The 27,487-nt window shown below is 55.3% G+C and overlaps 1 protein-coding gene across 1 annotated transcript in view; it reads left to right on the forward strand.

The window, feature by feature from the left end:
* MTTP (microsomal triglyceride transfer protein) overlaps positions 1-22,045 on the forward strand; it is a 30,405-nt gene extending 8,360 nt beyond the window's left edge. Inside the window, exons 4-18 of the mRNA XM_004617633.2 lie at positions 2,627-2,734; positions 3,715-3,831; positions 4,076-4,215; positions 5,855-6,005; positions 7,277-7,434; positions 7,952-8,120; positions 8,909-9,016; positions 11,408-11,620; positions 12,794-13,005; positions 13,529-13,626; positions 13,757-13,878; positions 14,817-15,044; positions 17,595-17,719; positions 20,137-20,307; positions 21,581-22,045. Of these exons, the coding sequence (XP_004617690.2) occupies positions 2,627-2,734; positions 3,715-3,831; positions 4,076-4,215; positions 5,855-6,005; positions 7,277-7,434; positions 7,952-8,120; positions 8,909-9,016; positions 11,408-11,620; positions 12,794-13,005; positions 13,529-13,626; positions 13,757-13,878; positions 14,817-15,044; positions 17,595-17,719; positions 20,137-20,307; positions 21,581-21,758 (2,298 nt within the window). The 3' untranslated portion in view covers positions 21,759-22,045. The remainder of the gene's footprint in view (positions 1-2,626; positions 2,735-3,714; positions 3,832-4,075; positions 4,216-5,854; positions 6,006-7,276; positions 7,435-7,951; positions 8,121-8,908; positions 9,017-11,407; positions 11,621-12,793; positions 13,006-13,528; positions 13,627-13,756; positions 13,879-14,816; positions 15,045-17,594; positions 17,720-20,136; positions 20,308-21,580) is intronic.
* The last annotated feature ends 5,442 nt before the right edge of the window (positions 22,046-27,487 follow it).

Raw genomic sequence — 27,487 nt, forward strand, 5'->3', positions numbered from 1 at the left:
TCAGCGAGGATGAGAGCTCAATTAAGATCCAAAGTGGAAAACATAAAGGGGCCGTTCCAGCTAAATTCTACACATCTCTGAAGTTTCCCCAGATTTAAAGATGGCAAAATCTAAAATGTAAGTTTTATATGTGTAATATACAGCATACATTCTATACACTATATTGTGATCCGTACTAATAAACGGGTAATACGTTAGCAAAAAGTGTTAGAAAGGAAATCACAAGAGCTCCTGTTGTCTCCTCCCCGCCCCCCACATGGGAATGGCTGTCTCAAGAACGCTCTTTCCTTCCTTCTCCGTGGGTCAAAGTGCTTGCCTGCTGGGCCTGCCCAGCCCTGGCCTCCAGGCTACATTAGGACACTCTGTCCTCTGGAGTTCTCGTCCACTGCTCCACGAGGGTTCCCCAGGGAACGCTCAGCCTTCTCTCCCGTCTCTCTCCCTCCTGCTTCCGTCCCTGCACGTCCACTCCCTCCACAGAGCCCCAGGACCAGCCTTGCCCTCATGTCCTGGTGGGCCAGGAAGCCCTCTCCACGCCTCTGCAGCCCACACTCCCCACAGCTTTAAGCCCGGCACTGTCCCCTGACCAGTGGCTTTCCTTCCATGCCCAGTGTTCACCCTCAGCGGAAGCTTTTCTGGCCCTGCCTCTTTATCTCCTTGTATTCAGTGCTTTGTTGCTAGAGGAGACTCAATGACTTGTAAAAAGACAGAAGTTAGAAAGGTGATAGGAGGCTAAACAGAGCTGAAGGTGGGAAAGGCTTTGCTTGCTGTTTGCTCCCAAGTCTCTACAGCCTACAGGGCTTCAAGTGTTCCAGGCTCTGACTTGAAGGCCGTGCATGGGTATCTTAGTTCCCATGAAAAGCCCTAGAAGTAGGCCTTGCTTCCTCTTGTGGTAGATGATTTCACCAAATGCAAGAGCAGCAATCTTCAAAGCAAGCTTCTTGCTGTGACCAGGCAGGCAACAGACAAGAGGTGGAGCTGGGACTTAAAATAGAAGGTGTGCACTCAGGTTCTGTGTGGGAAATGCACGTGCCCATCTCCCCACAGGAAAGCATCTGCGAAGCACATTCTGGCTTGACTCTTTCTCCTCTCTCCTCCACTGCAGTTCTTAACTCACTTGATTTACACAGAACACAGCTTAGTTAATGCGCAATATCATTACTTCTTCGGCCTTTCGATGTGGTAAGATGCTTTAGTCCATAAAATATTAATTGCATTTATAATCTTAATGACATCCAATCATTTTATAGCCCCCAGGTAGCAGTGAGTACAAAGTCTTGTTATACACGAGCGCCTGGTGGCCCTGCTGTCCAAAGGCTGGCACCGAGCTGCCACATCAGTGATGCCCGGCCCAGGAGCTTGGACTTGTCATGACTTCCTGTAGGCGCAGGTCAAAGTGCTTCATGCTATCTCTCAGTGATGTGATAAAGGACTTGTGGGAGAAGATGTGGCCCTGAGACTGAGCCACACCAGTGCCAGGGAGCACTGTTGGAACGAGCGTGTCAGGCCTTCCAGGAGCACAGCGGCTGCCGAGGCTGAGCTGCTAATTGCGGTTTCTTTCAACTGTGTTTTCTCCCTGGGGCTCATGTGAGGTCCTAGCCCCGAGGTTCCCGGGGCTTCAAGGTGCTCTCCGAGAGTGTGTTTTCATCACCGAGCACTGCGTGTTATTTCTCTAGTTCCACATAAAGGGAGACGCTTAGTACAGTCCGGCACACACTGATTCTTTTTTTCCCCTTACATAATTCTTCCCTCACTAGTGTTTGGGCATGACTCTGCTTTTGCCTGTATCATATATGGAGTTGGAAGTAAGGCGATTTTCTGTGTCATTTGATTAAACTGAAAAGCATCATGTGCCTCACGTCCGAGCCTGGGTTCTTTGGGGCCTGAAACGCTGATCCACCTCTAGATGATGACCAGGTCTCTGTGTCTGGATTCAGTCATGACGCGTTGACTGTGTGGCCGCTGGACTGGCCTCTCCTTTCTAGCAGCGACTCGCCTGCTGAGTGACCCCTGGGCGCGCAGTGTCTGACAGCCTCACTCTTCCTTCCTGCCTCACTTGCTGCTTTCCTGCTGCTGCAGCTCAGCTCAGTTATACGGACATAGCCAAGACACGTCAGGAGACATAGCGCCAGCTAAGTGACAAACCACTGTCTTTGCTTGCTGTTTCACCAGCTGATGGGATTTTGCTCTCTCTTAGTCATTAATAATGTATAATAAATGGAATATAGAGAAGTCTTCTCCTGAAGGAAAAATACACCACATACGCCCTGCAGATTCAGGGATAAACTGGCCCTAGAATTTGTTGGGAGGAGGCTCGGGATCTCCTTCCTGACAGCCCTTCCCATCCCCTCCTGGCGTCCTCGGGCTTACGTGAGGGCTTTAGTTTCCAAGTAGCTTGTGTCCTGCTTGACGACTGTGACTGTAGATAAGAGCGTTCATGGGGGTTCAGAACTCACTTCAGCACTCATGAAGCAATCAACTTTATGGCCTGAATATAATAAAACTTAGTTCCTATTGTGAAATAATGGATTTGACGTGATTGCAGTGGTAGCACACCGAGGGAACTGCAGAGATTTGATTTTCAAGAAAGGATTTTGTTTCATTTATGTTTGTCCTTCTCCCCTGCTAGGTCAAAGAATTCTACTCCTACCAAGATGAACCAGTGGCCATTCAAAATCTCAAGCGAGGCCTGGCTAGCCTCTTTCAGACGCAGTTAATCTCTGGAAATGGCAATGAGGTACTAACTAATGTCTTTAAGAATTCAGAATCACATTAGTCAGTGGAGTTACTAGAATTTTTTTATATGGATTTCTATTTGTAGAAAATTCATTTTAGACAAAAAAAAAAGTTGCTACTCTGGTAATGCTCAGAAAAAGTGAGTTGCATCATCAGCTCTCATTTGTGTAGGAAACAGATTGTAATGTACCCCAAGAAAGAGACAGTTGAGGGAATTAGGACATGTCATATGAGGAGGCGTGTTGGCATCTGTGAGAGGGTGTCAGAGGTACTGAAACCCAGTGGAGGCCCCGCTGAGCGTCGTGAGGGACGTTGGATTCATAGAGGTTCTGAGCCCATAGATTAGAGAGCAGCAGCTGTGTTTCCCCAGTTCTCAGATGCCAGGGGTGTGTGTCCAGCTTGGGAACCCCTGGTCTGTATGGCCCACTCCCTTCAGAACAGAGAAGCTGAGGGTAACCCTGAGAAGTCCACACCTCTCCCCGTCGCACCCAGAGTCAAAGGCAGAGAGTTTCCTGGTGGGAACTGAGCTACCTCCCAGGGGGAAGAATCTTAGCGCGAGGTTTGGCTTAGACAGAGGCTGTGTTCGGGTGGCAGGAAGGCCTGGGGTGCTCCAAAAGTGTGACTGTGTCACATGCAGAGTTGAATTGATCCATGGGATTTTAAGAATTTCTGCTTTATGTGCACACTTATGTCCATTAATAGCACTCAAACTCCTCCCTCTTCACTACATAATCCCTGCTCATCAGAGGTTTCAATTATGGCCAAGCCACTCACTTAATTCCGATTGTGCATTAGAGAGGAGTGAGAAGCCCTTTGTTATTGCTGAGGCAATAGAAGGAGTCGGACTCTCCTCACTGGGAGGGAGGGAGGAGCCTGCCGTCCTGGGAAGCCGAGTCTCCACCCACTTACACGTCAGGGACCCCAACTTCCCTCCAGATTCAAACGGTCCACGGGAGGTTATCCTCTGATTGCTCTTCTCAGGTGGACGTCTCCGGGGATTGTAAAGTGACCTACCAGGCTCAACAAGACAAAGTGATCAAAGTGAAGGCCTTGGACTCCTGCAAAATAGAAAGGCCTGGATTCAAAACCCTCAACCAGGTAGGCCTGGACCCACTGCCTCTGCAGAGTTTGGGTAGTTGCATGTTGTAGAGATGAACTTAAAATCTAGAGCAATGTAATTTGGGAATATTGATTATTTCCAGTTTAAGGTGTAGTTTCACACATAAAGAAGCAACCTACTCTTTATGTGTGAAGCTACTTCAATATGCTATGGGTTTGGGAGTCGGGTGGGTGGGTTGCAGGGGACACTTGTTACAACAACTCCATTTCTTTCTTTATTGAGGTCTTGGGTGTCACTACGAAAAGCACTTCAGTGACCACGTATAAGATAGAAGACAGTTTTGTCATAGCTGTGCTCGCAGAAGAGATTCATGCTTTTGGGTTGAATTTTCTACGAAGCATCACAGGCAAAATAGTATCAAAGTAAGATAACACTGAAATTTTTATTTCCCTGACTATTCTTTGATATATTTCTAGGCTTGATCTGTGTCTGTGTGTGTGTCTGTGTGTGTGGGGGGGGGTCTGCATTTTCATTTTGAATTGCTTGGACTATGATGGTATCTGTCCGCTCTGTACTTCTCAGAGCATGTATATGGTGTTTACCAGATGCTGCTTCGTTGCTTTTGCTGTTGGCCAGGCCTGGCTGTGCTCATGGCTCCCTCCTGGTGGGCTCAGGGAACCATACAGGATGCTGGGGGTCACACCCAGGGTGATTGCAAGGCAAGCGCCCTGCCTGCTGCACTCTCTCTCGAGCCCCTAGATACTGTTTTAGACAAAGCTGTATTTTAGAAAGCTGTTCACTGAATATAACTTATCTTCATTATTCAATTTCCCTGTCAAAAGTTTTCAATGTAAGATTAAAAAGTGACCTTTACACGTTCTCTCCTTAATTGGGGGGTGGGGGGTGGGCAGGTGTCATTACTGTTAAGAAATGCATAACAAGTTCCATAGTAAAAGAGATATGACAATTCTTTACATGATTTATAACATATCTTCAAAGCTGTCATTTCAATTTGAGGATGTGCTTCTGGTCAGACTAGTTCTCATAGGGTTAGGAACTGGAATTTCAGGAGGCTGGCGAGGTAACGCAGACACTTCCCTGGCATGCAGCTGACTCTGGGTTGACCCCAGCCCTGCACCAGTGGGTGTGGCCCACCCTCTTCAAAAGGAATTGGAATTTCAAATCTAAGTCTATGTGTTATTTTTAGATCTTCATCCAGAATATTTTCTAACACTGTGTGTATTGTGTATTAGGCCTCGCTTCTCTAATACTTTCTCAGCAATAGCCGGTATGCCAAAGACATGTAGACATAAAATCTTTTTTTTTTTAAAGGACATTGCTTTATTTATTTATTTATTTATTTATTTATTTATTTATTTATTTGCTTTTTGGGTCACACCTGGCGATGCACAGGGGTTACGCCTGGTTCTACACTCAGGAATTACTCCTGGCGGTGCTCAGGGGACCATATGGGATGCTGGGATTTGAACCCGGGTCGGCTGCGTGCAAGGCAAACACCCTACCCGCTGTGCTATCGCTCCAGCCCCGTAGACATAAAATCTTGGGAGGAAGTTCCTCAAAGCATAGACACTGACATTTTAGTAAAGTCTAACCTGTAATAGAATTTTGCATTCTACTTTGTACTGCATATCATTTAATTTTTTTAATAAAATAAAATGTCTAGATACCTTTTCAGGCAATCAGGTGTTCCTTACTCTATAACAAAGTCCAAATGTATTGGTATCAAGGCAGTAATCATTTGATTATTGTCTCTCATGATTCTGTGTAAGCCATGGTTGGCACCTGTGCGGGTGTGGGCAGTCCTGGCCAGCGAGGGCTCGTAGGCTGCCCTTTACCTGTCTGGCCCTGGCGAGGGTATTGACCCACAAAGAAAACCAGATGTAGTGTTCCAGTCTTCGACTAGTGGTGCTTTGGAGATGTCATGACCACCTCACGCTCTCCCTGGAGATGTGACGGTGTGGAAGGCCTGGCCTGGAGCACTGAATGTCCCCTTGCTGAGAGCATGCCCGTGACACGACATGTCCTTTCTGTGGGCCTCAGGCAGAAACTCGAGCTCAAGACAACTGAAGCAGGTCCAAGAATGGTCCCCGGGAAGCAGGTCGCAACTGTGATCAAATCCATCGACTCCAAGTACACGGCCCTTCCCATTGCGGGGCAGGTCTACCAGAAGGAGTGTAAGCGGTGCCCTTCGGTAAGTGTGCACGTGGGGACGCCCGTGGCTTCAGGTGCTTGTTTCCCTGACTCCTGTGGAAGTGTCAGCACCTTTATAAGGAAAGTTAAGAAGAGCTGTCAGCCACCACTGAGTTAGTGGGCACCGGAGACCGTGAATAATGAGGCCATAATTTGCAAAAGTACTTCCATCCACTCATCTCCAATAAGTCACATCTTGACCTAAGGGAAGCTTCTGGAAAAGAGCCCCTAGAGCGTTGGGGGGAAAGGGCTGGTGGCACTGGGTGACAAGAGCAGAACATTGTACCTCAGGCAAACTGTCTCCGGGTGCTTGGACATCTGTATTCCAGTAGTGCTGTGAGGACCCGAAGGTGCCAGCCCTGCCCAAGCAGGAAGGCTTTTCCTGTGCAGGAGAGGGAGAAGCACCCCACGGCCTCGTAGTCTTCCTCTTGTGCACTTCCAGTCCAGCACAGAGAAGTTCCTTTGTGCACGGTCACAGAACTGAAGTCAGGGTTGAGCACGGCCTAATACTCTCGTCAGGAGACAAGCCTTGGGCCTGCTGTTTGTGGCACCAGAAGGTGCTTCTCCCTTGACTGGAGCTGGTGTCCAGAGTGGGTCACTGGGGCTGGGGGCACTGCCTTGCTCAGACAGCTCCCCCTCAGAGACCACAGGTCTCCCCATCCCTCCCTCACAGGCCCCCATCTCCTCTGCCTGAGAACCCTGTGTTCCCCCCGAGAGACCCCTTACCTCTCTCACAGACCACAGAGCCATCATCTCCCCCAGAGACACCCCCGTCTCCTGCCTCAGAGACCCCCATCTCCTGCCTCAGAGACTTAGAGACTCCTATCTCCTCCCTTACAGACCCCCCCATCTCCTCCCTCACAGCCTCCATCTCCTCTCTTACAGCCCCCATCTCCTCCCTCACCCCATTTCCTCCTCACAGCCCCATCTCCTCCCTCACAGACCCCCATCTCCTCCCTCACAGCCCCCATCTTCTGCCTCAGAGACCACAGCCCCCCCCACCTCCTTCTCAGAACCACAACTCCTGTCAGAGAGCTCTGTCTTCCCTCCCAGAGATGCCTGTCTTCTCCTGCACAGACCCCCACCTCCCCCCACAGACCCCCATCTCCTCCTCCAGAGACCGCCTCTCCTCCCTCACACCCCACCACCCCACCCCCACATCTTGCTGAGGGTCAGAGGCCAGGGAGGCACCAACTGGGAGGTCAGCCCTGAGGAAAGGTGCTTTTCTGGGAGCTGTTGGGAATGTGAATGGACCTTGCCCTTGTCTTGCAGCTCTCCGAGCACTGGAAGGACGTGAGGCAGCACCTGCAGCCTGAAAACCTGAACAAGGCACAGTCTGTCCGCAGCTTCCTTGCCTTCATCCAGCACCTCAGGACGGCCAAGAGGGAGGAGATCCTCCAGATCCTCAAGGGCGAAAGCAAGGAAATGCTGTGAGTCCCAGGGCAGTGGGCACCTGTGGGAACACGTGTCTGGGGGATGCTTTTTGCTACAAAAGCAACATTTCTTGTATCTAGGTACCACACCTCCAAATCATTGATTCTGCTGCCTTGAATTCTCATTGGTCAGTTATGCCAGTGCATCAGTCTTAGTGGCTACTTGCCTTGAAATACAAGTTTCCTGTAATGACCTAGCATGAGCCTTTTTGAATTCCAGTCTGGCTGACAGATGAGCGGGGACCGTGGTCTCCTGCCCCGCTTGTCTCGCTGTCTCGGTCGGCATAATCCTCAGGGCTCAGGTGGTATCTGGCTGAGGCTGGCTGGGTACTGAGTTAGTGAGTTCCGAGGATACGTGTATGGGAGGGAAGGGAGACAAGGGGAAGCTCTTTCTGGAAGGCGCCGGCTTTTCCTTCACCCACTCCTTCAGGAAAGTCAGACAGTGACAGTGCAAAGGGCAGGCCCTGAGTGCGGGGCAGCCCCTCAGCACTGCTGCCCTGGCCCTTTCCCACAGACCACAGCTGGTGGACGCCATCACCTCTGCCCAGACACCAGACTCTTTGGATGCCATCTTGGACTTTTTGGATTTCAAAAGTGACAGCAGCATTATCCTTCAGGAGAGATTTCTCTACGCTTGTGGGTTTGCCACTCACCCCAGTGAAGACCTCCTGTATGCCCTCATCGTAAGTCAGGGGAAAGGCTCACGTCAGTGTCCAGGGAGCCTGAGGAAGGCTGTTCTCCTGAGGGTCCGTCGTCACCATCTGTCAGACTGTGGGCTGTCCTTGCTCATTCACTGTAGGCCGGCTGTTCCACGTCGTGTTCTTTGCTCTAGGTCATGACTGGTTCGAAGATCGTGTTCACCTGTCATATCATGTGACATACAACATTATTTCAAAGGGGAGAAGTCTTGGTATTGCTTCAGAGATTTCTTAAAGAGATTTTTATGACTTCTAAAACCTAAATGATTCTTAATATACAGTTCATTGAGAAAAACTACAGTTCTTTAGATTTAAATATTTTATATCATAAGCAGAAGTTAGACTTCTCTTGGGTGCAAGGTATTTTTTAAGGACTACTTATGCTGGGCGAGAGAGAAGTATACAGCAGGTAGGGCACTTGCCTTGCACACGGACCCAGGTTTAATCCCTGGCATTCCATATGATACTCAAACACCACCAGGGGTAACTCATGAGTACCCTTGAGAATCGGATCAAAGTATCAAAGCCCCTTTTCACAGCTCCATGCAGTTGCAGACCATTTCTGGGCTTCACTGACCAAAGGTGGCCCGTTCATAACCCTTGAGGGAGCTACAGACCCAGCTCAGCACGCTGGAGGGCAGCTTGCTGACTCTCCACACAGTGCTCTCATGAGCACACAGGCAGGCACGTCCCGCTTCAGGCACGTCCTCTGGGCTGAGAGGGGCCCGGGTGATGTGTGGCTGCTCGTAACCATTTATCCCTTGACCTCACAGAGGAAGTTCAAGGGCTCCTTTGCGAGCAACGACATCCGAGAAACAGTCATGATCATCATGGGCGCCCTGGTCCGGAAGCTGTGCCAGGGTGAAGGCTGCAAACTCAAAGTAAGTGTGTCCCTCTCCGGCGTGGGCGCCCCCTGTGGCCGACCTCCCCACGCCCCTTCCCCACGCGCCCTGCGCTTGCCTTGGAGCTCAGCTCTTCCCTTACAGCTGTTATTTCAGTCTCCAACTGCAATGTGAGATGGACCGTTGTTGTGTTGACACCAGCTAATTAGACCAGCAACAGGTGCATAGGTGCTCCGTTCACCACCGCACCATCCTGCTGCTTTTAAGCCACACACGCACATTTTCTATGAAAAGCCTTTCTCTAGTGATTGCAGCTCAAGTTTGGGGGGACAAGTATGACATCAGCCACAGTGATGCTGTGGAGCAGAGTAGCACCAGCAAGTGCCCACCCAGAGAGCCAGGAAGTGCCTGGCCCACTGTCCTCCATCCTTGATATTTATAGACTTCCCTGTGTCCTTGAACGGGGCATGCAGGATCATTCTCGTTCCTAGAAAAACGTCAGGCTTTCAGGCGACTTCTTAGAGCAGGATTTTTTTGTGCAAAGCACAAAGTCAAGTGTGCTTTTCAGTCTTGACTTTCGGTAGAGAGAATTTTGTTACTTCCAACTATTTAGAACTATAAGTTTTATTCTTAAACCACTGTCACTGTCACTGTTATCCCATTGCTCATCGATTTGCTCGAGCGGGCACCAGTAACATCTCTCATTGTGAGACTTATTGTTACTGTTTTTGGCATATCCAATACGCCAGGGGTAGCTTGCCAGGCTCTGCCGTGCAGGCGTGATACTCTAGGTAGCTTGCCAGGCTCTCCGAGAGGGGCGGAGGAATCGAACACGGGTCGGCCGCGTGAAAGGCGAACGCCCTACCGCTGTGCTATCGCTCCAGCCCATTCTTAAATCATTCATTCGTTTTAACGAGAAGACCCTCACTTTAACATCTTCTCGTTAGAAAAACACCCACGATGGGCCTCGTTTCTGGGCTCATTGCTTCCCCCACGCCTTCACTGTAGTATGATGGGGTCCGTGCAGTCGGGCCTCTGGCTGTGGTGCTCACACCTCTGAGTTATGATGTTGGCTGGGGCTCAGCATCATCTTGCAGTGCTCACACACGTGCCCAGGGCTGTCCCGTTAGCTGCCGTGCTTGCACACGTGCGCACCATACACTAATTAGGACTCGTACGCTGCGTGCGGAACTGGATCGGGAAGCCCAGTGTGGGGAGCAGCATGGCTCACCGCCCGTGAGGCAGGCAGGTGTGAGACGAGCTGTGGGAAGGCGGTCCTCTGCCAACTCTGGTTAGAAGGCCGGTTTTTCACGGGGTCAGTGTGTGTCTGCTATCTCAACAGATCAAGACTGTTATTTGTTTATTGAATATTTTTCTATTAAAAAAAGACACATACTGTTCTTGAAACCAGATGGCTCCAACTCATAATAAGAATGTAAACTAAAAATTTTAAAAATTGGCTTGAAAAACAGCTCCCTAGGGGCTGGAGAGATAGTACATCGAGAAAGCACTTACCTTACATGTGGCTTGTCCAGGTTAAGTCCCCTGCACCCCATGTGATCCCCAATCAAGAATATAAATTAAATATGAAGAAAGTTGCTTGAAGAACAATTCCACTGAAAATATTTGATCATAAAAATTTTTGAGTCAGGGGCTAGAAATAGTACAACCGGTAAGGGCTTGCAGAGCTGACCCTGTTTGCCTGGCACCTCAGATGGTCCCCTGAGTACCACCAGGAGTGATCCCTGAGCACAGAGCCAGGAGTAAGCCCCCAGGACCATCGGGTGGTCCCACCCCCCAAATAAAACCTTATTATTAATTAAAAAACAGATTTGCATATTCTGATCACATAAAAGAAGCTACGACGTGTCTAATACATTTCAACGTCCCTAACTGTTCACTCCCACATCAGTATCCGATATTTTGACTAAAGACAAAACTCACATTGGAAGAAACATATTCGGTGATACTTAACAAACACGTCTTCTGTGCTGGGCTTCTCCTGTGAGGGACAGAAACTTCAGACACTCTGCCCTCAGAGAGCAGACTGGGCTGTTGGTTAGTCTGCTGATTAGTGTGCCAGCAGTGTGTTCAAAAGTGAATGGCCCCCGGTAGCTGTACCACTCATCATGCTCTTCTTGCGTGTTAGGAATATGTTCATGCCTGTATGTTTGGGACATGCGCCTCCATCAAGCTGTGCTTGCTTGCTTGCCTTTTCTCTTCTTTCCTTCGTATGAAAGCAGCGTGGTTTACAAAGTGAGTCACAGCTGAGTTGTAGAGCTTGTTTTCGTGATGCGCCTCTCCGGTGGGGCGTGCTAGACTTGCTGTGGCTTTGGGTGACTTTCTCGGGTCCAAGGGTATAAGCAGCCCCGCGAAGCTGAGCTTCGTGTGTGCTCATGCACACGACTGAGGTAGCCTGGCCTTTCTTAGGCGGTGGTGGAAGCCAAGAAATTAATCCTGAGCGGACTTGAGAAGCCAGAGAAGAAAGAGGACACCATGATGTACCTGCTGGCCATGAAGAACGCCCTGCTCCCGGAAGGCATCCCCCTCCTCCTGAAGTACGCCGAGGCGGGCGAGGGGCCCATCAGCCACCTGGCCACCACCACCCTCCAGAGATACGACACCCCTTTCATAACGGACGAGGTAAATCCGACCTCCCTGCAGCCTGCGCACAGAGGGTCCGCATGCAGACCCCGGGGGAGTTGCCTGGACCTTCTCGGGCCAGCGGCTTCTCTCTCCTACTCACTCAGAAGTTGCTCACAGTCTGAAAGTGCCTTTTCGTCAGCCGTGTGGCTACCGAGCGTGGGGTGGGTGTTGGGGTCTCGGGCAGGCAGGTCTCCCGACAAGAACTGGTTCTGTCCCTTCCCGGTTGGTGATGTTTTTTATGGGTTTCTCAACTCCCAAGCCCTGGCGAGCTTAGCCAGCACTGGTGGAAGGCAGAAGGAGGTGGAGGGGGTGAAATGGCAGGAGCTTTTGTTAGTGCTCCGAGCTGCCCGCCAGGCTGTGTGGCAGTCCTGGGAGCCAGGGAGTGATTGGTTGCAGTGGAATGCAGTTATCTCGGAAACTTTTCATCTTGTCATTGCTGTAAGTGTTTTATTAAGAAACAAGTTTTCTAATGTGACGGGGGGGAGGGGTGAGGATCCCCTGTCAGCGGAGACTAACATGGCCACAAATGCCCCTCTCCCCCGAGGGTGCTGAGAGGGACAGAAACGGCCTCCTGCACAGGTTGGCTGTGAACTACAGTTTCTCTAGACGGGAAGCTACTGCAAAGGAAAGGAGGAAGGTCCTGTGTCAGGGAAATGTCAGTCCCTACAGCCTCTCACCCAGAACCGCATTCCAGGAGGCTCGACTCTCCTTTGAAAGCTGGTATCGGTTGGCGTGAGGGAGGGTACCCTCAAGAATCTCAGCTCATCAAAAGCAGTTCTCGGGGCTGGAGCCATAGCACAGCGGGCAGGATGTGTGCCCTGCACACGGCCGGCCCAGGCTTGATTCCCAGCATTCTATATTGTCCCCTGAGCACCGCCAGGGGTAATTCCTGAGTGCAGAGCCAGGAGTAACCCCTGTGCATCATGGGGTGTGACCCATAAAGCAAAAAACAAAAAACAAAAAAAAACCACGAGTTCTCACGCATGCTCTGCCTGTTGTAGAGAAGGGAAATCACGGTCCTGCCTTCACCTGCCAGCCCTGCCTCGGGGCCCTGGTCACGGTCTGAGAGCCCCGGCCCCGGGGAGTGTGGAAATGTGTGTGCATCCTCACGCGTGCACTGCCCACTGTTAGATGGCCGTGTGCTCGACGCGCGCCCCATTCTCTGGCCAGGTCAAGAAGACTCTGAACAGGATCTACCACCAGAACCGCAAGGTCCACGAGAAGACCGTGAGAACCACGGCCGCGACTGTCATTCTGAGCAACAACCCGTCTTACATGGACGTGAAGAACATCCTGCTCTCCATCGGGGAGCTGCCGAAGGAGATGAACAAGTACATGCTGGCCACCGTGCAGGACATCCTGCGCTTCGAGATGCCCTCGAGGTAGGCGTCCCCGGCCCCACCCCCGCCCACTGTGCGCGGTGTGGGGCGGGCTGTCCCCTGGACACAGGGTGCCGGGCGGTGTCACACGGTGGTCGGACTGTCCCGGGCTCTGCTCCCTGACCCATGTTTCGGAGTTTCTCCCTCTGGTTTGTCGTGACCCTGTTACTGTGGTCTGACTGGCTGGACTCTGATGGCGGCAGTCAGGCTGAGAGAGGGTGAGGGCGAGCTGAGAGGAGAGAGGGCCAGCGGTGGGTCTTCCCGAGACGCCCTCGGAATGGAAATTGCCTGCACAGAGAATCAGCCGCCAGGACGAGGGAGCCTGCCCTGCTGTCATTCTGACACCGCCGAGCCCCACAATCCCGGGAATGCGGGACAGTCCTGACACTGGCCCAGTGGCCCCAGGCCTCCCGTGCCCGGAGACTGGAGAAGGGGCCCTTCCTTCCCCGGAGGAGCCAGGCTTTCTCTGGATCTGCCTCGGGGACTCCGACACACGCATGTGCAGCCTTCCCCTTTCCACATGCAGCAAAATGGTCCGTCGCGTCCTGAAGGAGATGGTGGCTCACAACTACGACCGCTTCGCCAAGAGCGGGTCCTCCTCCGCCTACACCGGCTACATTGACCGTACGTGCCGGGTCTGCGGCAATGCCAGCCAGCACTGCTGGACCGAAGGGCGGTTGGCCGGGCAAGACCGGGCTCTCCGGGGTGGGTTGGCCAGGAGAGGTCTGGCCACTAAGGGCACACCCTTCCTCAGGCGACTCCCACTCAGCATCCACGTACGGCCTCGACATCCTCTACTCCGGCTCTGGCATTCTGAGGAGGAGCAACCTGAACGTCTTCCAGCACATCGGGAAGGCCCATCTCCATGCCAGCCAGGTAGGGCCTTCCTGCCCGCTCCGACCATGGGGGGCCACCAGAAAGGAGGCTGGCGTGGCCCCCGACACGCCCTGCCTGGTCCTGATCCTTCTGTGGTGGTGGCCTGCAAGCCCCGGCAGGGACGGGGAGCCTGAGGGATTCTCTCTGCCACATGCCCGCTGTCTCCTCAGAGTCACACGTGCTGAGTGAAGATGGCACCGTGTTTCTTACCTGTGTCTTTAAAGTATTGTTCACTCACAGAGGCACTCTTTAGAGCTGCAGGGAGCACTTTATTTCCCGGTCGTTGCCAGAGACTGAGTCCCCGTAGCAGAGTCGTTGCTCCAGAGGCCCTCCCCTGAGCACTGCCGGGGAGAGGCGTGGAGGGAAGGGGCGGCTCTTCTGCCTTTAGCTTTATCCAGAACCATGGGGCTGTCCGCTGCCTTCCAAGTCACGGATGGACTTTCTCTGCCGCCTTTGTCTCTACCAAACTGTGACCTTGTGGACAAGCCCCTTGACAGTGGGGACGATCCCTGCACCCCTGCGCACGCTGGCCGGCACTGGGCCTCTGTCCTGCTCCAGCCCTGCGCTGCCCCGGAGGACAGAGAGTGGAGCCGTGGGTGTCCTCCTCACATGCCCAGCTGTCTCTCTCAGCTCCAGAGGCACGCGTGGCCCCAAGCTCCGCAGCGGCCTTTCCGTTTTCTTCCAGGCCTCCCCAGGATGGCCTGTCCACTGGGCTGCCCACCTGCTCTGGTGCCAGCACAGGGCGGGGGCCGGGCTGGGTGGCCACGCGGAGGGCTGGAGTCCTGCCCTCCATGCCCTCCTCTCCCTGGGTCTCCCTGAGAAGGGGACCCGGTACCTGGGGGTTGGAGTGAGGCAGCTCCGGTTCTGTTTGGGCTGCGTGGGGGGCGGCCGCCATGCGGTGTCAGGCCGACTCCTCTGGACCGGCGTCTGTCCCGCAGGTGGTCATCGAAGCCCAGGGCCTGGAGACACTGATCGCGGCGACTCCGGACGAGGGCGAGGAGAACCTGGACTCCTTCGCCGGCATGTCGGCCATCCTCTTTGACGTCCAGCTCAGGCCCGTCACTTTCTTCAACGGGTACAGTGACCTGATGTCCAAGATGCTGTCGGCGTCGAGCGACCCTGTCAGTGTGGTGAAGGGACTCATCCTGCTCGTGGACCACTCTCAGGTGAGCCGCCCGGCCTGCCCGCCGCCAGCGCCCGCTCCAGGGGGCAGAGTTCTGTCCGCAAGAGCCTCTTCACTGCTGAGGCGAGACGAGGAAGGAAGGCGCTCGGGAACCAAGTTGTGCGGGGGCAGCCCAGGCTCCCGGAGCAGAGGGCCGGTGTCTCTGTGCTCGACTTTCCTCGTGCGATGGCTCAGAGCAGGCACCGAGCCCCCGGCCCCATGGGTGACTCGGGACAGTGATGAGGAAGATCCCAGAGGGCCGTCCCAGGCTCACCCAATAGGAGAGACACAGAGCGCAGACCCCAGCCGCGTCCTGAGGCCCTGCCCACATTCCCGTTGTTGTGGAGCCTCGGAATGCTCGCTCGGTGCTGGAGAGCAGGACAGCTGGGGCCGGGGACGCCACGGTGTGACTGCAGGGCCCATGTGCATGGGTCTATATAATGGGTATATATGTACATATACATGGGTCTGTGGATGTGCGGCACTGGTGGAGTCAGCCGACACGCAACTGACCCTTGGGGTGGTGGGACGGGGGCCTCTGGTCCCTAGCCCCCACCTTGCCCTGGAGTGACCTCTACTTTAACTTTCCTGAAGTCCAGAATGGTTTTCAACTTCCCAGGTCCCTGACTGCCACCCACTTCCAGCACAATTTCCTCCTTCCAGGAAGGAAGGGGGAGGGGCCAGGCAGCAGGGTCTTTTCCAGAACTTTCCTTGAAGCCCTAGCTACTTACTGCTACAGAAGAGAGCATCTGCCCAAGATGTCTCCTGGCTATGGGCCAAACACGTGCTCCATGTGTCTCAGACCACAAGGAGGCTGCAAGTGGCTGGCGTGGCCACTCTGAGCAAAGCTGTTTCCCCTTGAGGTGGGTGGGGACACGGGAGCCAGCGGTGGCTCCCACGACCTTGATCTCAGTCGCTCTGCAGCTTGCTTGCACCGTGTCAGATTCACATCTCTGGGGGAGGCTCAGGAGCAGGCACCGGGCAGAGGTGGCCGAGCAGGCCTGGGAGCGAGAGGGCCGCACAGTGCCTGAGGGCCGGGCGGAGTGACCCCGATGCCCACAGGGCAGGCAGCGAGCCAGGGCGGCCTTTTATGGACGCGCAGGGCGAGTGGCAGTGACTCCGGCCTGCGGCACAGGGCACACTGTGGCTGAGGAGAGCCATCAGCGCCACATCAACAAATGGGCCCGCGGTGTTCCAGTCGTTTTATTTATAAAAACTGACCAGGGCCAGGCCCGCCGGCGGCCGAGACGTGCCAGCTCCTGCTCCAGGTTGCCCTCGGAGGGGCTTTCGGCTCCCGAGGCGGGGGCGTGAGCGCTGCCCTCTCGAGGGGCGGCTGGAGGGTGTCGCGGGGGCTGCTGCGAGCCCTCTGTGGCTCCCGGCTCTGCAGAGCGGGCCAGCCCGGGACCGTGCCAGGTCAAGCGCTGACGTGCGGGCGTGTTGGCGGGGCACCTGTCACAGTCACCGGGGCAGATGGAATTACTCTGAGCTCAGTTTCTCGCTCTTTCCGGCTAACCGGATTACTCTTCAGAGAAAGAGGTCTGGTGAAACCAGCTCCACGGGAGACTCTGCCCCGCCAGCTCAGACAGGCTTTCCCGAATGGAGGCAACGGGCCAGAGTGTCCGAAGCCCAGGTCTGAACTAGAAGAAAGGCTCTGGGACAAAGGTCAGAGATCACAGAGGTCACGTCGGCCGCACACGCACGGCCCCGAGTCCTGCTCCCACAGTCCTCCCAGGTCAGGTGAGGACACGGCCGGGCTTCTGTCTGTGGCAGTTCTGAGAACCGGCTTCCCTGCAGGCCGGGAGACACGGCCGGGGCTCGTGACCGGGCGGCAGCAACGCCAGCCCTCGAGAGATGCCTCGGCCCGGCTGTCTCTGCCTCTCCATGGGAGATCAGACGGGAGTGAAGCGAGACGGCCCGGTGGGGCTCTCACAAACCTGCCGCGCCCCTTCCTCTTGCTTCTCAAGAGCACAGGCCAGTGTGGGGAGGCCCAGCCGGTCTCTGCAGGCAGGAGTGAGCTGTGCCTGCCCTTCCCTCCTCGTGCCCCCCGGGCCATCCTGGGCCATCCCGGGCACACACGTGCTGCCGCCGTCCCGTGTGCATGTTCGAGGCTCACGGAGGTCTGAGTGCCAAAGGGCCCTCGGACACGCCCTCACCCCCCGGGGCTGCAGCCGGTCTGGTAGATGCCCGCCGGGTCCCCGGGCTGGCAGTTCTCCCTTGGAGGCACGCAGAACCCCAGCCGGCCCTCAGGGCGTGCCCGCAGAGCCCTCCGCAGCAGGCGAGCACATGGGAGCAAGTCCCTGACACGCTGGGGAGCGGCAGCGAGTGGGGAGAACTCGGGCCGTCCCATCTCCCCGCTCTCTGGCCAAGCTGGGGCAAGCCTGCTGCAGGGCTGGAGACAGGCGGAGTGTCTCTGGGCCTGGGAAGGACCCCGGCGTTGGGGTAGCTGCCCAGTCTCGCCTGCGGCAGGGGTTTGCCCCAGGAAGGGCGGGTTAGGTCGTGCTGCTGTGTTGCCACCCCCTCTGCCATCGTCCTACTGGTATGTTTCTGCTTCCAGGAGCTGCAGCTGCAGTCTGGACTGAAGGCCAACATGGAGATCCAGGGCGGGCTAGCGATCGACATCTCAGGGGCAATGGAGTTCAGTCTGTGGTACCGCGAGTCGAAAACCCGAGTCAAAAATGGGTAAGCACGCGCCTGGCGTGGATGCACACAACTCGGGAACCTGCTTCTCCATAGTTTATCCTTCCAACTTCAGGATCTCTCTGTCTCTCTGTGTCTCTGTGACTCTGTCTCTCTCTGTCTCTCTCTGTCTCTGTCTCTGTCTGTCTCTCTGTCTCTGTCTCTCTGTCTCTGTCTCTCTCTGTCTCTTTGTCTCTCTGTGTCTCTGTGTCTCTGTCTCTCTGTCTCTGTCTCTCTGGTCTCTCTGTCTCTGTCTCTCTCTGTAATCAGTAAGTCGTGGAGTTGGAAGTTGCCCTAGAAAGTCATTCTTCCTGTGGACCAGGTTGAGCTGGACACGCTGCAGTGGACCTTCCTGCTCTTAATCCAGGTCATCGAGTCACGGTGGAGCTGAGTGTGGCGCTTTCCAACAAGCCACTTCATTAGTGCTCAGGAAATGTCACTAAGAACCAAATTCTCAGCTTCTCCATCTTGGGAGGGGGTTAAACTCTCTCTCCTGCTGGTCCCTTTTGTGCAGACCTCCAGACAAAGCCTCCGCTCCTGAGTCATCCATTAGCATTTTTGTTTTGTTTTTAGAACTCTGGGCTGGAGTGACAGCACAGCAGGTAGGGTGTTTGCCTTGCACGTGGCCGACCCGGGTTCAATTCCTTCGTCCTTCTCAGAGATCCCTGCAAGCTACTGAGAGTATCTCGCCCACACGGCAGAGCCTGGCAAGCTCCCCATGGCATATTCGATATGCCAAGTACAGTAACAACAAGTCTCACAATGGAGACGTTACTGGTGCCCACTCGAGCAAATCTATGAACAGCAAGATGATGGTGCTACAGTGCTTCGGTTTTAGTGTTCTTTTTATTGATTTTTTTGTAATTAAATTTTTTGCTATAGTTTAGGTAACATGAGCATTTATTTTTTTAAGCAAAATGTTTGCAATTTTTATTTTTTAACGCTGCCTATTATATAAAATAAAATGCTTTATTTAGAATATGTAAGAGCATGTTACAGTTGGGGTATATTTTGTCTTTTTGGAAATTAAAAATGCAGTTGGACATACATGAGACAGGAACAACAGAATTGAATGTTCAGTTCATTTTGATCTGTGGATGAAGGGTTTTGCACAGAGGGAAGGCGCCGTCCTGTGTTACTGAAATGAAAAGATCGGCAGAGAAATTGGCCAGTTTTCATCTGCTTGTTAAGATACATTTTTAAAGTTTGTATGAAGAATTAGCTTTTTTTTCCCTTTTGGTTTTCGGGCCACACATAGCGGTGCTCAGGGCTGACCCCTGTCTCTGTGCTCAGGGCTGACTCCTGTCTCTGTGTTCAGGGCTGACCCCTGGCTCTGTGCTCAGGGCTGACCCCTGGCTCTGTGCTCAGGGCTGACCCCCGGCTCTGTGCTCAGGGCTGACCCTGTCTCTGTGTTCAGGGCTGACTCCCAGCTCTGTGTTCAGGGCTGACCCCTGGCTCTGTGCTCAGGGCTGACCCCTGGCTCTGTGCTCAGGGCTGACCCTGTCTCTGTGTTCAGGGCTGACTCCTGTCTCTGTGCTCAGGGCTGACCCCTGTCTCTGTGCTCAGGGCTGACCCCTGTCTCTGTGCTCAGGGCTCACTCCTGTCTCTGTGCTCAGGGCTGACTCCTGGCTCTGTGCTCAGAGCTGACCCTTGGCTCTGTGCTCAGGGCTTATTCTTGGCGGGCTCAGGGCACAGATGGGGTGGGGGGTCAAATCCTGGTTGGCCGCACGCGAGGCAAGCCCCCTCCAGGCTGTGCTATTGCCCTGGCCCAGTGTCACGCAGGGGTGTGACGGTTTGGGATGCAGAACTCTGGGTGAAGCCCCTCTGTCGACTCGCACTGTCACTGCACCAAGCCCAGACATCGGTGCCCCCATCCGGAAAGCTGTGGGGGGAGGCCCCCGTGGGCACGCCCGCCCCTCCTGGTCCCGTGCTGGTCCCTGCTCGGTCCCGCGTCTGTGTAGCCCTGGTCGTTCCTGTCCACACCCCGGGCAGCCGTCACGGGCCCCAGTCGCCCTGGCTCCCGGGGACGTGTTTCCAGTGTGTCTGGGCCTCTAGGAGAAGGTCCAGCCACGGCCGCTGGCCTCCATCCGCACGCGCGGGATGGGACTCACAGTGGCTGCGCGGTGAGGTGGCCGGGGCTGCCCCTCCAGCTCCCGGGGTCGGGTCCACGAGCACAGCTCTCGGGAAGTGGCCCGTGGGTGATGAAGACAGTTGTGGAGGAAACTGCGACAGGAGAGGGTGCAAGGGGGCGGTGAGCTCGGGACAACTCCGACCCCCTGCTTCCGGCTTCCTGCGGGCGGGGGATGGCAGCCACGCCTGCTGCCTGCCCGGCCTCCTCCCGCTGGAGCGAGGAGCTCGGCCCTGTGGCCTAGCTGGGCCCAGAGGAATGTCACCTCACGGCGTCTCCCTCGTGCCTCTAGGTTGGCGGTGGCCATCACCGGTGAGATCAGCGTGGACTCCTCCTTCATGAAAGCTGGCCTGGAGGTCAGCGCGGAGACCGAGGCGGGTCTGGACTTCATCTCCACAGTGCAGTTCTCCCAGTACCCGTTCCTGGTCTGCATGCAGATGGACAAGCAGGAAGCTCCCTTCAGGTAGGAACTGGGTCTGCAGTGACTCTGGTCCCCCCGACCCCCCCCCCCCAGCACCGCAGAGGGCATCCCCCGATGCCCTGCAGCAGTGACCTCTTGAGCACAGACAGAGGCAGGAGTGACCACTAAGCTCTGCTGGGTGCAGCCCAACCCCCGCCTCCCTTAGAACTAGAATGTTCCAGGGACTCCTGCACGGTGCACAGTTCTCAACATCCCACATCAGAAATTAAAGGGAAAAGGCAAGACCACACCCCCAGCAATGGAACATATTAATTGATTCTTTTTTTTAAGTAATTGGTAAGCCAGAAAAAGTCAGGTTCTAGGCAAGCAAGAAACTAGTGGATCTCTCATTTGATTCGGAGATGATCTCATGTTCTAATCCAGGAATAAATTACAGGAAAACAGAGGGATTTGATGTACCTACAAGAGTTGCCACATCATTTCAGCAAAAGTGCTGGGTGCACATTCACTCTTCTCAGTCCCCACAATTATCTCTGGGAGAAAAAGCTCTGCCCGAAGGCCCAGCAGCTGTCCAGCACGTCCAGAGCCCAAATGGACTCAGTGCTAAGGCGTCCACACCCCGCTCCTTGGCCTCCGACTTAGGGGTCAGGGGGCTTGAGTCCTTAGAGAACTTTCTGTGGAATTCTCACTCTCTGGACCTGCGTGCGTACTTGGCCGCACAACCTTCCCACCTGTCTCAGGCTGTCATTGCCGTGACCTTGGGCGCTGGTGGCCTCTGGCCACAGGACACTTGCTGAGAGGTGTGGGTCGGGCAGCACTGGCTCAGGGACATGCTGTTTGCACGGGTCCTCCACCCGCCTGGCAGTTGTGTCGGGGCCCCCCCCTCCCCCCGAGCGCTGTTTCGCTGCTGTTCTGCCTATGTCGGCATGCAGGTGTATCTGTAGACCCACTTCCAGGGCCGGCATGTAAAACAATGGCTGGTTAGACCAACACAGCTAGAACGAAGCAGTGCAGACACATTCCACACAAATCAGCCTTCTCGTGCTCAGGACACACCGGCCAGCGGCCAGCCCCGCACTGACTGGCCCCACAGTTCAGTGAGCAGAGCTCGGAGACTGTCTCCCCGTCTGCCTCCTCAGTGAAAATGTGTCACCGGCTCCTTGCCTGCAAGCGGGCAGCTGGTGGGCAGGGGCGAGGCCCCGCGAGGCCGCAAGGCTGCGAGGAGTGCTCCTCTGTCCCTCTGTGGGCCTCGTGCAGTGGGCTCTGGTGGCCTCCCACCCCCCAGCCCCGTCTCTGATGGCGTCTTCTTGTGCAGGCAACTCGAGACCAAGTACGAGCGGCTGTCTACCGGCAAAGGGTTCGTCTCCCGGAAGAGCAGACGGCGGGTGGTGGCCGGCTCGGAGTTCCCGCTGCACCAGGAGAACTCCAACATGTGCAAGGTGGTGTTCCCCCAGCAGGCAGAGAGCGGCTCCAACGGTGGTGGCTGGTTCTGAAGGCCGCCTGCCCCAGCGGCCTCGCCCTGCTCTCAGCAGTGTTTACACGGCCCCTTTATTTAAGTGTTTGTGAAAAGCCACGGCAGCCTCACCCGCTGACTCCCGGCCCCCTCTGTCCACCCGCACTGCCCGTCCCAGCCACGCGCGCTCCTCTCCGCGCCTCTCAAGTCCCTTCCGGTAGGAAACGGTTCTGCCTGGCGAGGAAACTGTCCCCAAAGACTGAAACAAAACACAGTTCCACTTTGTGCCGGCAAGGTCCAGCCCCTGCTCCGTTGTAACTTTGTAACTTTGTAACAGCTCCCTTGTAACTTTGGCCATGGCTGTTTCTGCAGCGTGTTGCCTAGTTAGGAAAAAGCAAGAAATCCTTTTCCTTGTCTTCTTGTTTTGGGGGGTGGGGGGAGAGGTAGAACGAAAGACGTATCACCCAACCTCCAGAACAAGTATTTCTCACTTGTGTTGTCCGGCTGAGCATCGTGGAAGACGCCGGAGGGAAAGCAAACCGTCTCCTCCCGCCTTGCTCAAGGAGCCGCCCAGTCCCCTGCCTGCCTGCATGCTGACAGGACCAGTGTCTGTCCGTTCACTCTCCTGGTGCTCTGGGTGGGGCTTCCTGAGGGCTGTCGTGTGCACACGTCTCTCACTGGTGTGGTGCTATTCGACCCAAGCCAGCTCAACAGCCAGAGAGGCTGAGAAAAGGACGGAGTGCGTAGAGAAGTCGACGCCTGTGACTTTTTAGATATTGAAATATCAGGAATATCTTTATTTGTACGAAAGAGCCGTGTCAAACATTTACTCATAGAGAAGATCCCGTGCCTCCAGCGATGGACCCGGAGAGACTGAGGTGCTCCGGTGCCCTTCTCACTCACGCCCACACACAGCAGGCCCTCCGCCAGCCAGCACTGTAGCCCCACGGTGACGTGTGAGGAAATAAACGTGTGGATTCTGACCGAGCCTTTCTGTCTTCCTCCTGGCGGGCACAGTGTTTGTCCGTTCTGGGTCCAGGTGGGGGGAGCGCCACGCACGCGGGGATGACTGCCCACAGGCGCCCTCTCTGCCGTGGACTGCAGCACTGGGGCGGTGATGGGCAATGTTCCGCTCTCCAGGGTCAGCGTGGGTAAGAGGACATGGACACGCTCTCCCCTCGACTTGCAGCAGGCGACGGTCTCGCAGGCTCAGGCCTGGAGCGGTGGCAGGTAGAGCTGGGAGCCCACCAGGACCAAGCATCGGGGCCCCTGTGAGCACTCGCCTGGCGCCCCGGGCCTGGGGGTACCTGCCATAAAGCCTCCCTCCAGCCCTCGGCGCCCTCCCCTGCCCTGCGAGAGGGGCTGTGTGGGTGAGGGCAGTGGGCCGGACTCACAGCCAGTGCTCCACCAGAGTCACGGTACTAGCTTTTGTGTTCATTTTTTGTGTTAGAGTCATTCCCAGCAGGGCTTGGAGACTCTTCTGGGGTGCTCAGAGGACCATTTGGTGCCAGGAATTGAACTCTGGCCCTTCGAGCTGTCTCTCTGGCTCTGGACCTTAACCTTCTTCACACGGCCTGCCCTGATGCGGGGGTCTTTATGTTCTGACAGCAAGGAGCATGTCGTTTCCCGGGCCCCCTGTATCCTACAGGTGCTCCCAGGTTTCCTTCTTTCCTCACCATGGGAACATTCCTCTCAGCAGTGTACTCCCACATACCCTAGGTGTAGCCATTTTCTCCACACAACCCAACTGACTTCAGACTTTACAAGTTGTTCCATTACCAACGTCTTCTGCCTGTGTGAATGTGATGGTGTGAAAGGAGTTTCGCAGGCGGCACAGGATGAGTTCAGTTTCAGCCACAAAACCAGCGAGTTCCAGTAGGAAGTTCTTGGAGAAAATAGTAAGCGAATACGCAGCTCCAGGAAAGCGCCTTGTGTTCTTGAGGAGGAAGGTTCTGGAAGAAGACAGCCCGGCCAGTCCCAGTCCTCCCGGGACACAGCGACGCCGTGTCTGTGGGTCTCTGCCTACACGGCCCTCTCTCCCTCACTGTCGCTTTCTCTTCATCGGGGTCCCTGAAGGAACCAGGCCCGTTGTCTCAAACGGAGACATCCCTGCCAGGTAGTTCACAGGACGCCACGACTGTGAAGGCCGGCCAGGATGCCGGAAAAGCAGAAGGTGTCGCACTCCCAAGTCCAGGGCGGCGTGGGCAGGAGAGGACAAGGAGGGGGTGGCCCGGGGCCTGGAGCATCACTGACGCAGGCGGGGGGCGGGGTAAGACCCAGCAGCCCTCACCATCTCTCTGAGGAGGGAGCCAGGGAGCAAAGCCCTGATTTCACTTTCCTTCCCTGTGACCACCAGCTGGTCCCACGGGCCAGCCCTGACCACAGACAGAGGGCGCCATGCACCTAGGTGGGAGGTGGGGTCATACTGGAGGAGAAGCGGAAAGAGGCCCAGCTTCCGTGGTAGCTCCGGGGCAAGCCCTTCCCCGCGGCGCTCAGTGCTGTGGCGAGCCCTTCCCTGCAACGCTCAGTACTGTGGCGAGCCCTTCCCTGCAACGCTCAGTACTGTGGCGAGCCCTTCCCCGAAACGCTCAGTGCCGTGGCGAGCCCTTCCCTGCAGCGCTCAGTGCCGTGGAGAGCCCTTCCCCGCAGCGCTCAGTGCCGTGGCGAGCCCTTCCCTGCTGTGCTCAGTGCCGTGGCGAGCCCTTCCCCGCGGCGCTCAGTGCCGTGGCGAGCCCTTCCCCGCGGCGCTCAGTGCTGTGGCGAGCCCTTCCCTGCTGCCTCCCGCCACACTCAGCGGAGAGAGGAGAGCAGGGCAGGTGCAGCTCTGTTGCGATGGTATCGAGCTGCCTATTTTACGCCTAAAATATTCAGAAGCTCCAATGAGGAGAAAAAACATTATTTAGGTGAAATCTGGGCTGAATCCTGGCTACTGCGGACACAGTGTTGCCTCTTCTGTGTGCCAGATCTCTGGACTGTCCACAGAGTCAAGTTTATTTGGGTGTGGGCAGGCAGATGAAGAAATCTCACTCTCGCCCCGGGAGCCTCTGGCCACACGTCCAGGGGCCAGTGCTCGCTCGCTGGAGACCAGTGACTTACTCTCATGGCTGTTCTGCTGGTCCGTGGACGGTGTGTAGGACAGGAAGTGGACATAACACTAGTCTATATCATACTCTATTTGGTGAGATTAGAAAATATAAATATTTGGGTCAATAAAATGCCACTGTCCCTCCAATATTGGAAATCTGTTAGCTAACCATTTACCCTCTACTATGGCTTAACTTAGGATGACTCTAATTCTCTGCTCCCCTCCTGTTAATAAAAGTTTAACTTATTCACAGTTGACTTGGAACATCATATAAACCTGCAAGCTATTTTCATCCTTCTATTTTTACTAGAAAGATTCCTGCCATAATCTTCTAGGATTACATGTAAAAGTCTGGATGTTCCCTTTCCAGACTAGGCTTAGCTTGAAGTTACCTGACTGCCTTTGTGAGAGTGAGAATTATTTCTCCCGCTCAGGAAGCAGCTCCCAGGTCCCAGCCTGGGACCCACCTGGAGCTTGTGGAACACCAATGTCACCCGTCAGACACTCTGCCCTGAGGTGGCTGAGGGCTTGCAGCAAGACCCTGTGGGGTTCCCAGGGAAAGTCCCTGCAATCCTAGACTAGGGTGTGTTTGTGAAAGCGTGCTGTCTCACCCACGTGCCCGGTTACTGCGATTCTGCAGAACTGCATCGCACGGGTGCCCGTATGCGTATACACAGGTGGCACACTGAGCATGTCCTACGATGCTGTGATTCTGCAGTGCTCTGTCCAGCAGACAGGCGCCCGTGTCTGCAGGCCTGTGGCACACTCCGCCTGTGTCAGCCACTTGTGCCGAATGATCTGTCGTGTCGTGCTCTTCTTGCTGTGTGATGATGACCTGTCCAGACTCTTCCTCCCCAGGGCCTGGCCAGACTGCTCCCCGGAGCCCCTCCAGCCCCCCTGCCCCAGATCAACCTCCCCCACTCTGGCACTGACCCTCGGGTCTCTGGTCCTCGTTCCCCTCTGGCCCCTGCTCCCTGCCCACTCGTGACGGACCGTCTTCATTGTTCCAGCGGCTTCTGACAGCTCGGCCTCTTCCTGGTGAGGACGCCTGGCCTGTGAAGCTAGCCTTCTTTCCCAAGGACAGTCCTCACGGCCGCCCTGCCTGACACAACGGTCTCCAGCCTGTGGAGACACTCCTGTAGGCTTCTCTCGAGTACGATCTGAAAACTGACCCTAAAGCACAAATGTCTGGGGGCAGAGTGACAGTACAGAAGGCGGAGTGCTTGTCTTGACGCAGCCAACCCGGGCCTGATCCGCAGCTGCCCATGTGGTCCCCTGAGCCTCGCCGGGAGGGCGACCCCTGGGCTCGGGGCCGGGAGCAAGCCTTGAGCACTGCTGGGTGTGGTCTGAAGAAACACGATTGTTTTGAAATACCTCTTGAATATGGTGGTTTGCAATGCTGTCCCTAGAAAGAGAGAAACGGAGGCGGGAATAAGAAGAGGCGGGTGGGAGGGAACAGGCAGAGGCGGGGGTGTGGTATGCCTCAAACTTGATCCTGCACACTTTGCAAGTCACAGGGCCTTGATTGTTTGATTATCACTAAGACACAAGAGCCTGTCTCTGAATCACTTGACTCACTTCCCACTGGGGTAGGTCTGTGTCCTGCCTGCTGACCCGGGCACAGTAACAGCTCATCACCAGTGTGGGGCTATGGGTTCACTTTCTGAGCAGAACCTTGGGGAAAAGGGCAGCGGCAGCCTCCTGTCAGGTGCAAGGGGCGAGCCAGCTGGCCTGGCCAGAGCTGCCCGACTCCTGCCGCTGACAGCCGGTGGCCCCGCCCCAGCCCTGGGGACAGTCCGGAAGGAGATCCAACCTCCTCACGGGGTGTGTGAGGCGAATCTTCTGTGTTCAGCTCTTCCCAGACTGTCAATTCTGAGCTAAGGGCGACTGACGTTTCGTGCCTTTGACACCACACGTCTGGGTTGTTCTCGTCACCAGAGCTCCGGCTGTGGGGCTGGGTTTTGCCAACACGTACTGGCTCTGCGTGAGGGCGGAGCTGCTCTACAGGACAGGAACTGAGAGGGTATCTGGCCAGCGAGCTAGGGAGAGGTGGACGTGACGCTGGGGAGGGCAGCTGGTGACCAGCCCGCAGGGCGGCCGCAGTGCAGAGAGCTCCTCTGAGCGGTCTCAGGCCACATAAGGTCAGGGCAGTGAGTGGCACAGGCCTGGCACCTCTGACCCCATGCCCGGTGCCACTATCCCCGTGCTACACTGGCCCCCGTGTCCCCTTGTCTCTGAGCCCTACGCCAGGCGCCAGCGGTGTCTGGGGAGTCCACAGCGCTGAGGACTGACTTCCTCTCCTGCCCTGGAGCTGCCCTGAGCCCGGGGCCTCTCGGCGAGCCTGGGCTTCTCCGTAGCTTTGGTCTTAGGCTTCACAGCCATGGCAGCAGCTGCCCGGTCATGCCAGAGCTCTGCCCGTGGGTGTCGTAAGGCCAGGCCTCTCCTGAGACTCGCCCAGGGGCACTGTCCAGCATCTTAGCTGAGTCAAGAAAATGAAAATGCCCCAAACTTGTAACCAAGTAAGTGAACAACCTTATGAAAATAAAATTTAAAAATTAAAAAAAAAAAGAAAAAATGCCCCAAACTTGTTGAGTTAAAATAAAGACAAAGGATACTTATTTTCTTGGCAGTTTGTTTTATTGGATAAAAAAGACCCAAAACTTCTCAAGAGTCAGAACACAAGC

The sequence above is a fragment of the Sorex araneus genome, chromosome 6 (genome assembly GCF_027595985.1).
Source record: "Sorex araneus isolate mSorAra2 chromosome 6, mSorAra2.pri, whole genome shotgun sequence".
NCBI classification, from domain to species: Eukaryota; Metazoa; Chordata; class Mammalia; order Eulipotyphla; family Soricidae; genus Sorex; species Sorex araneus.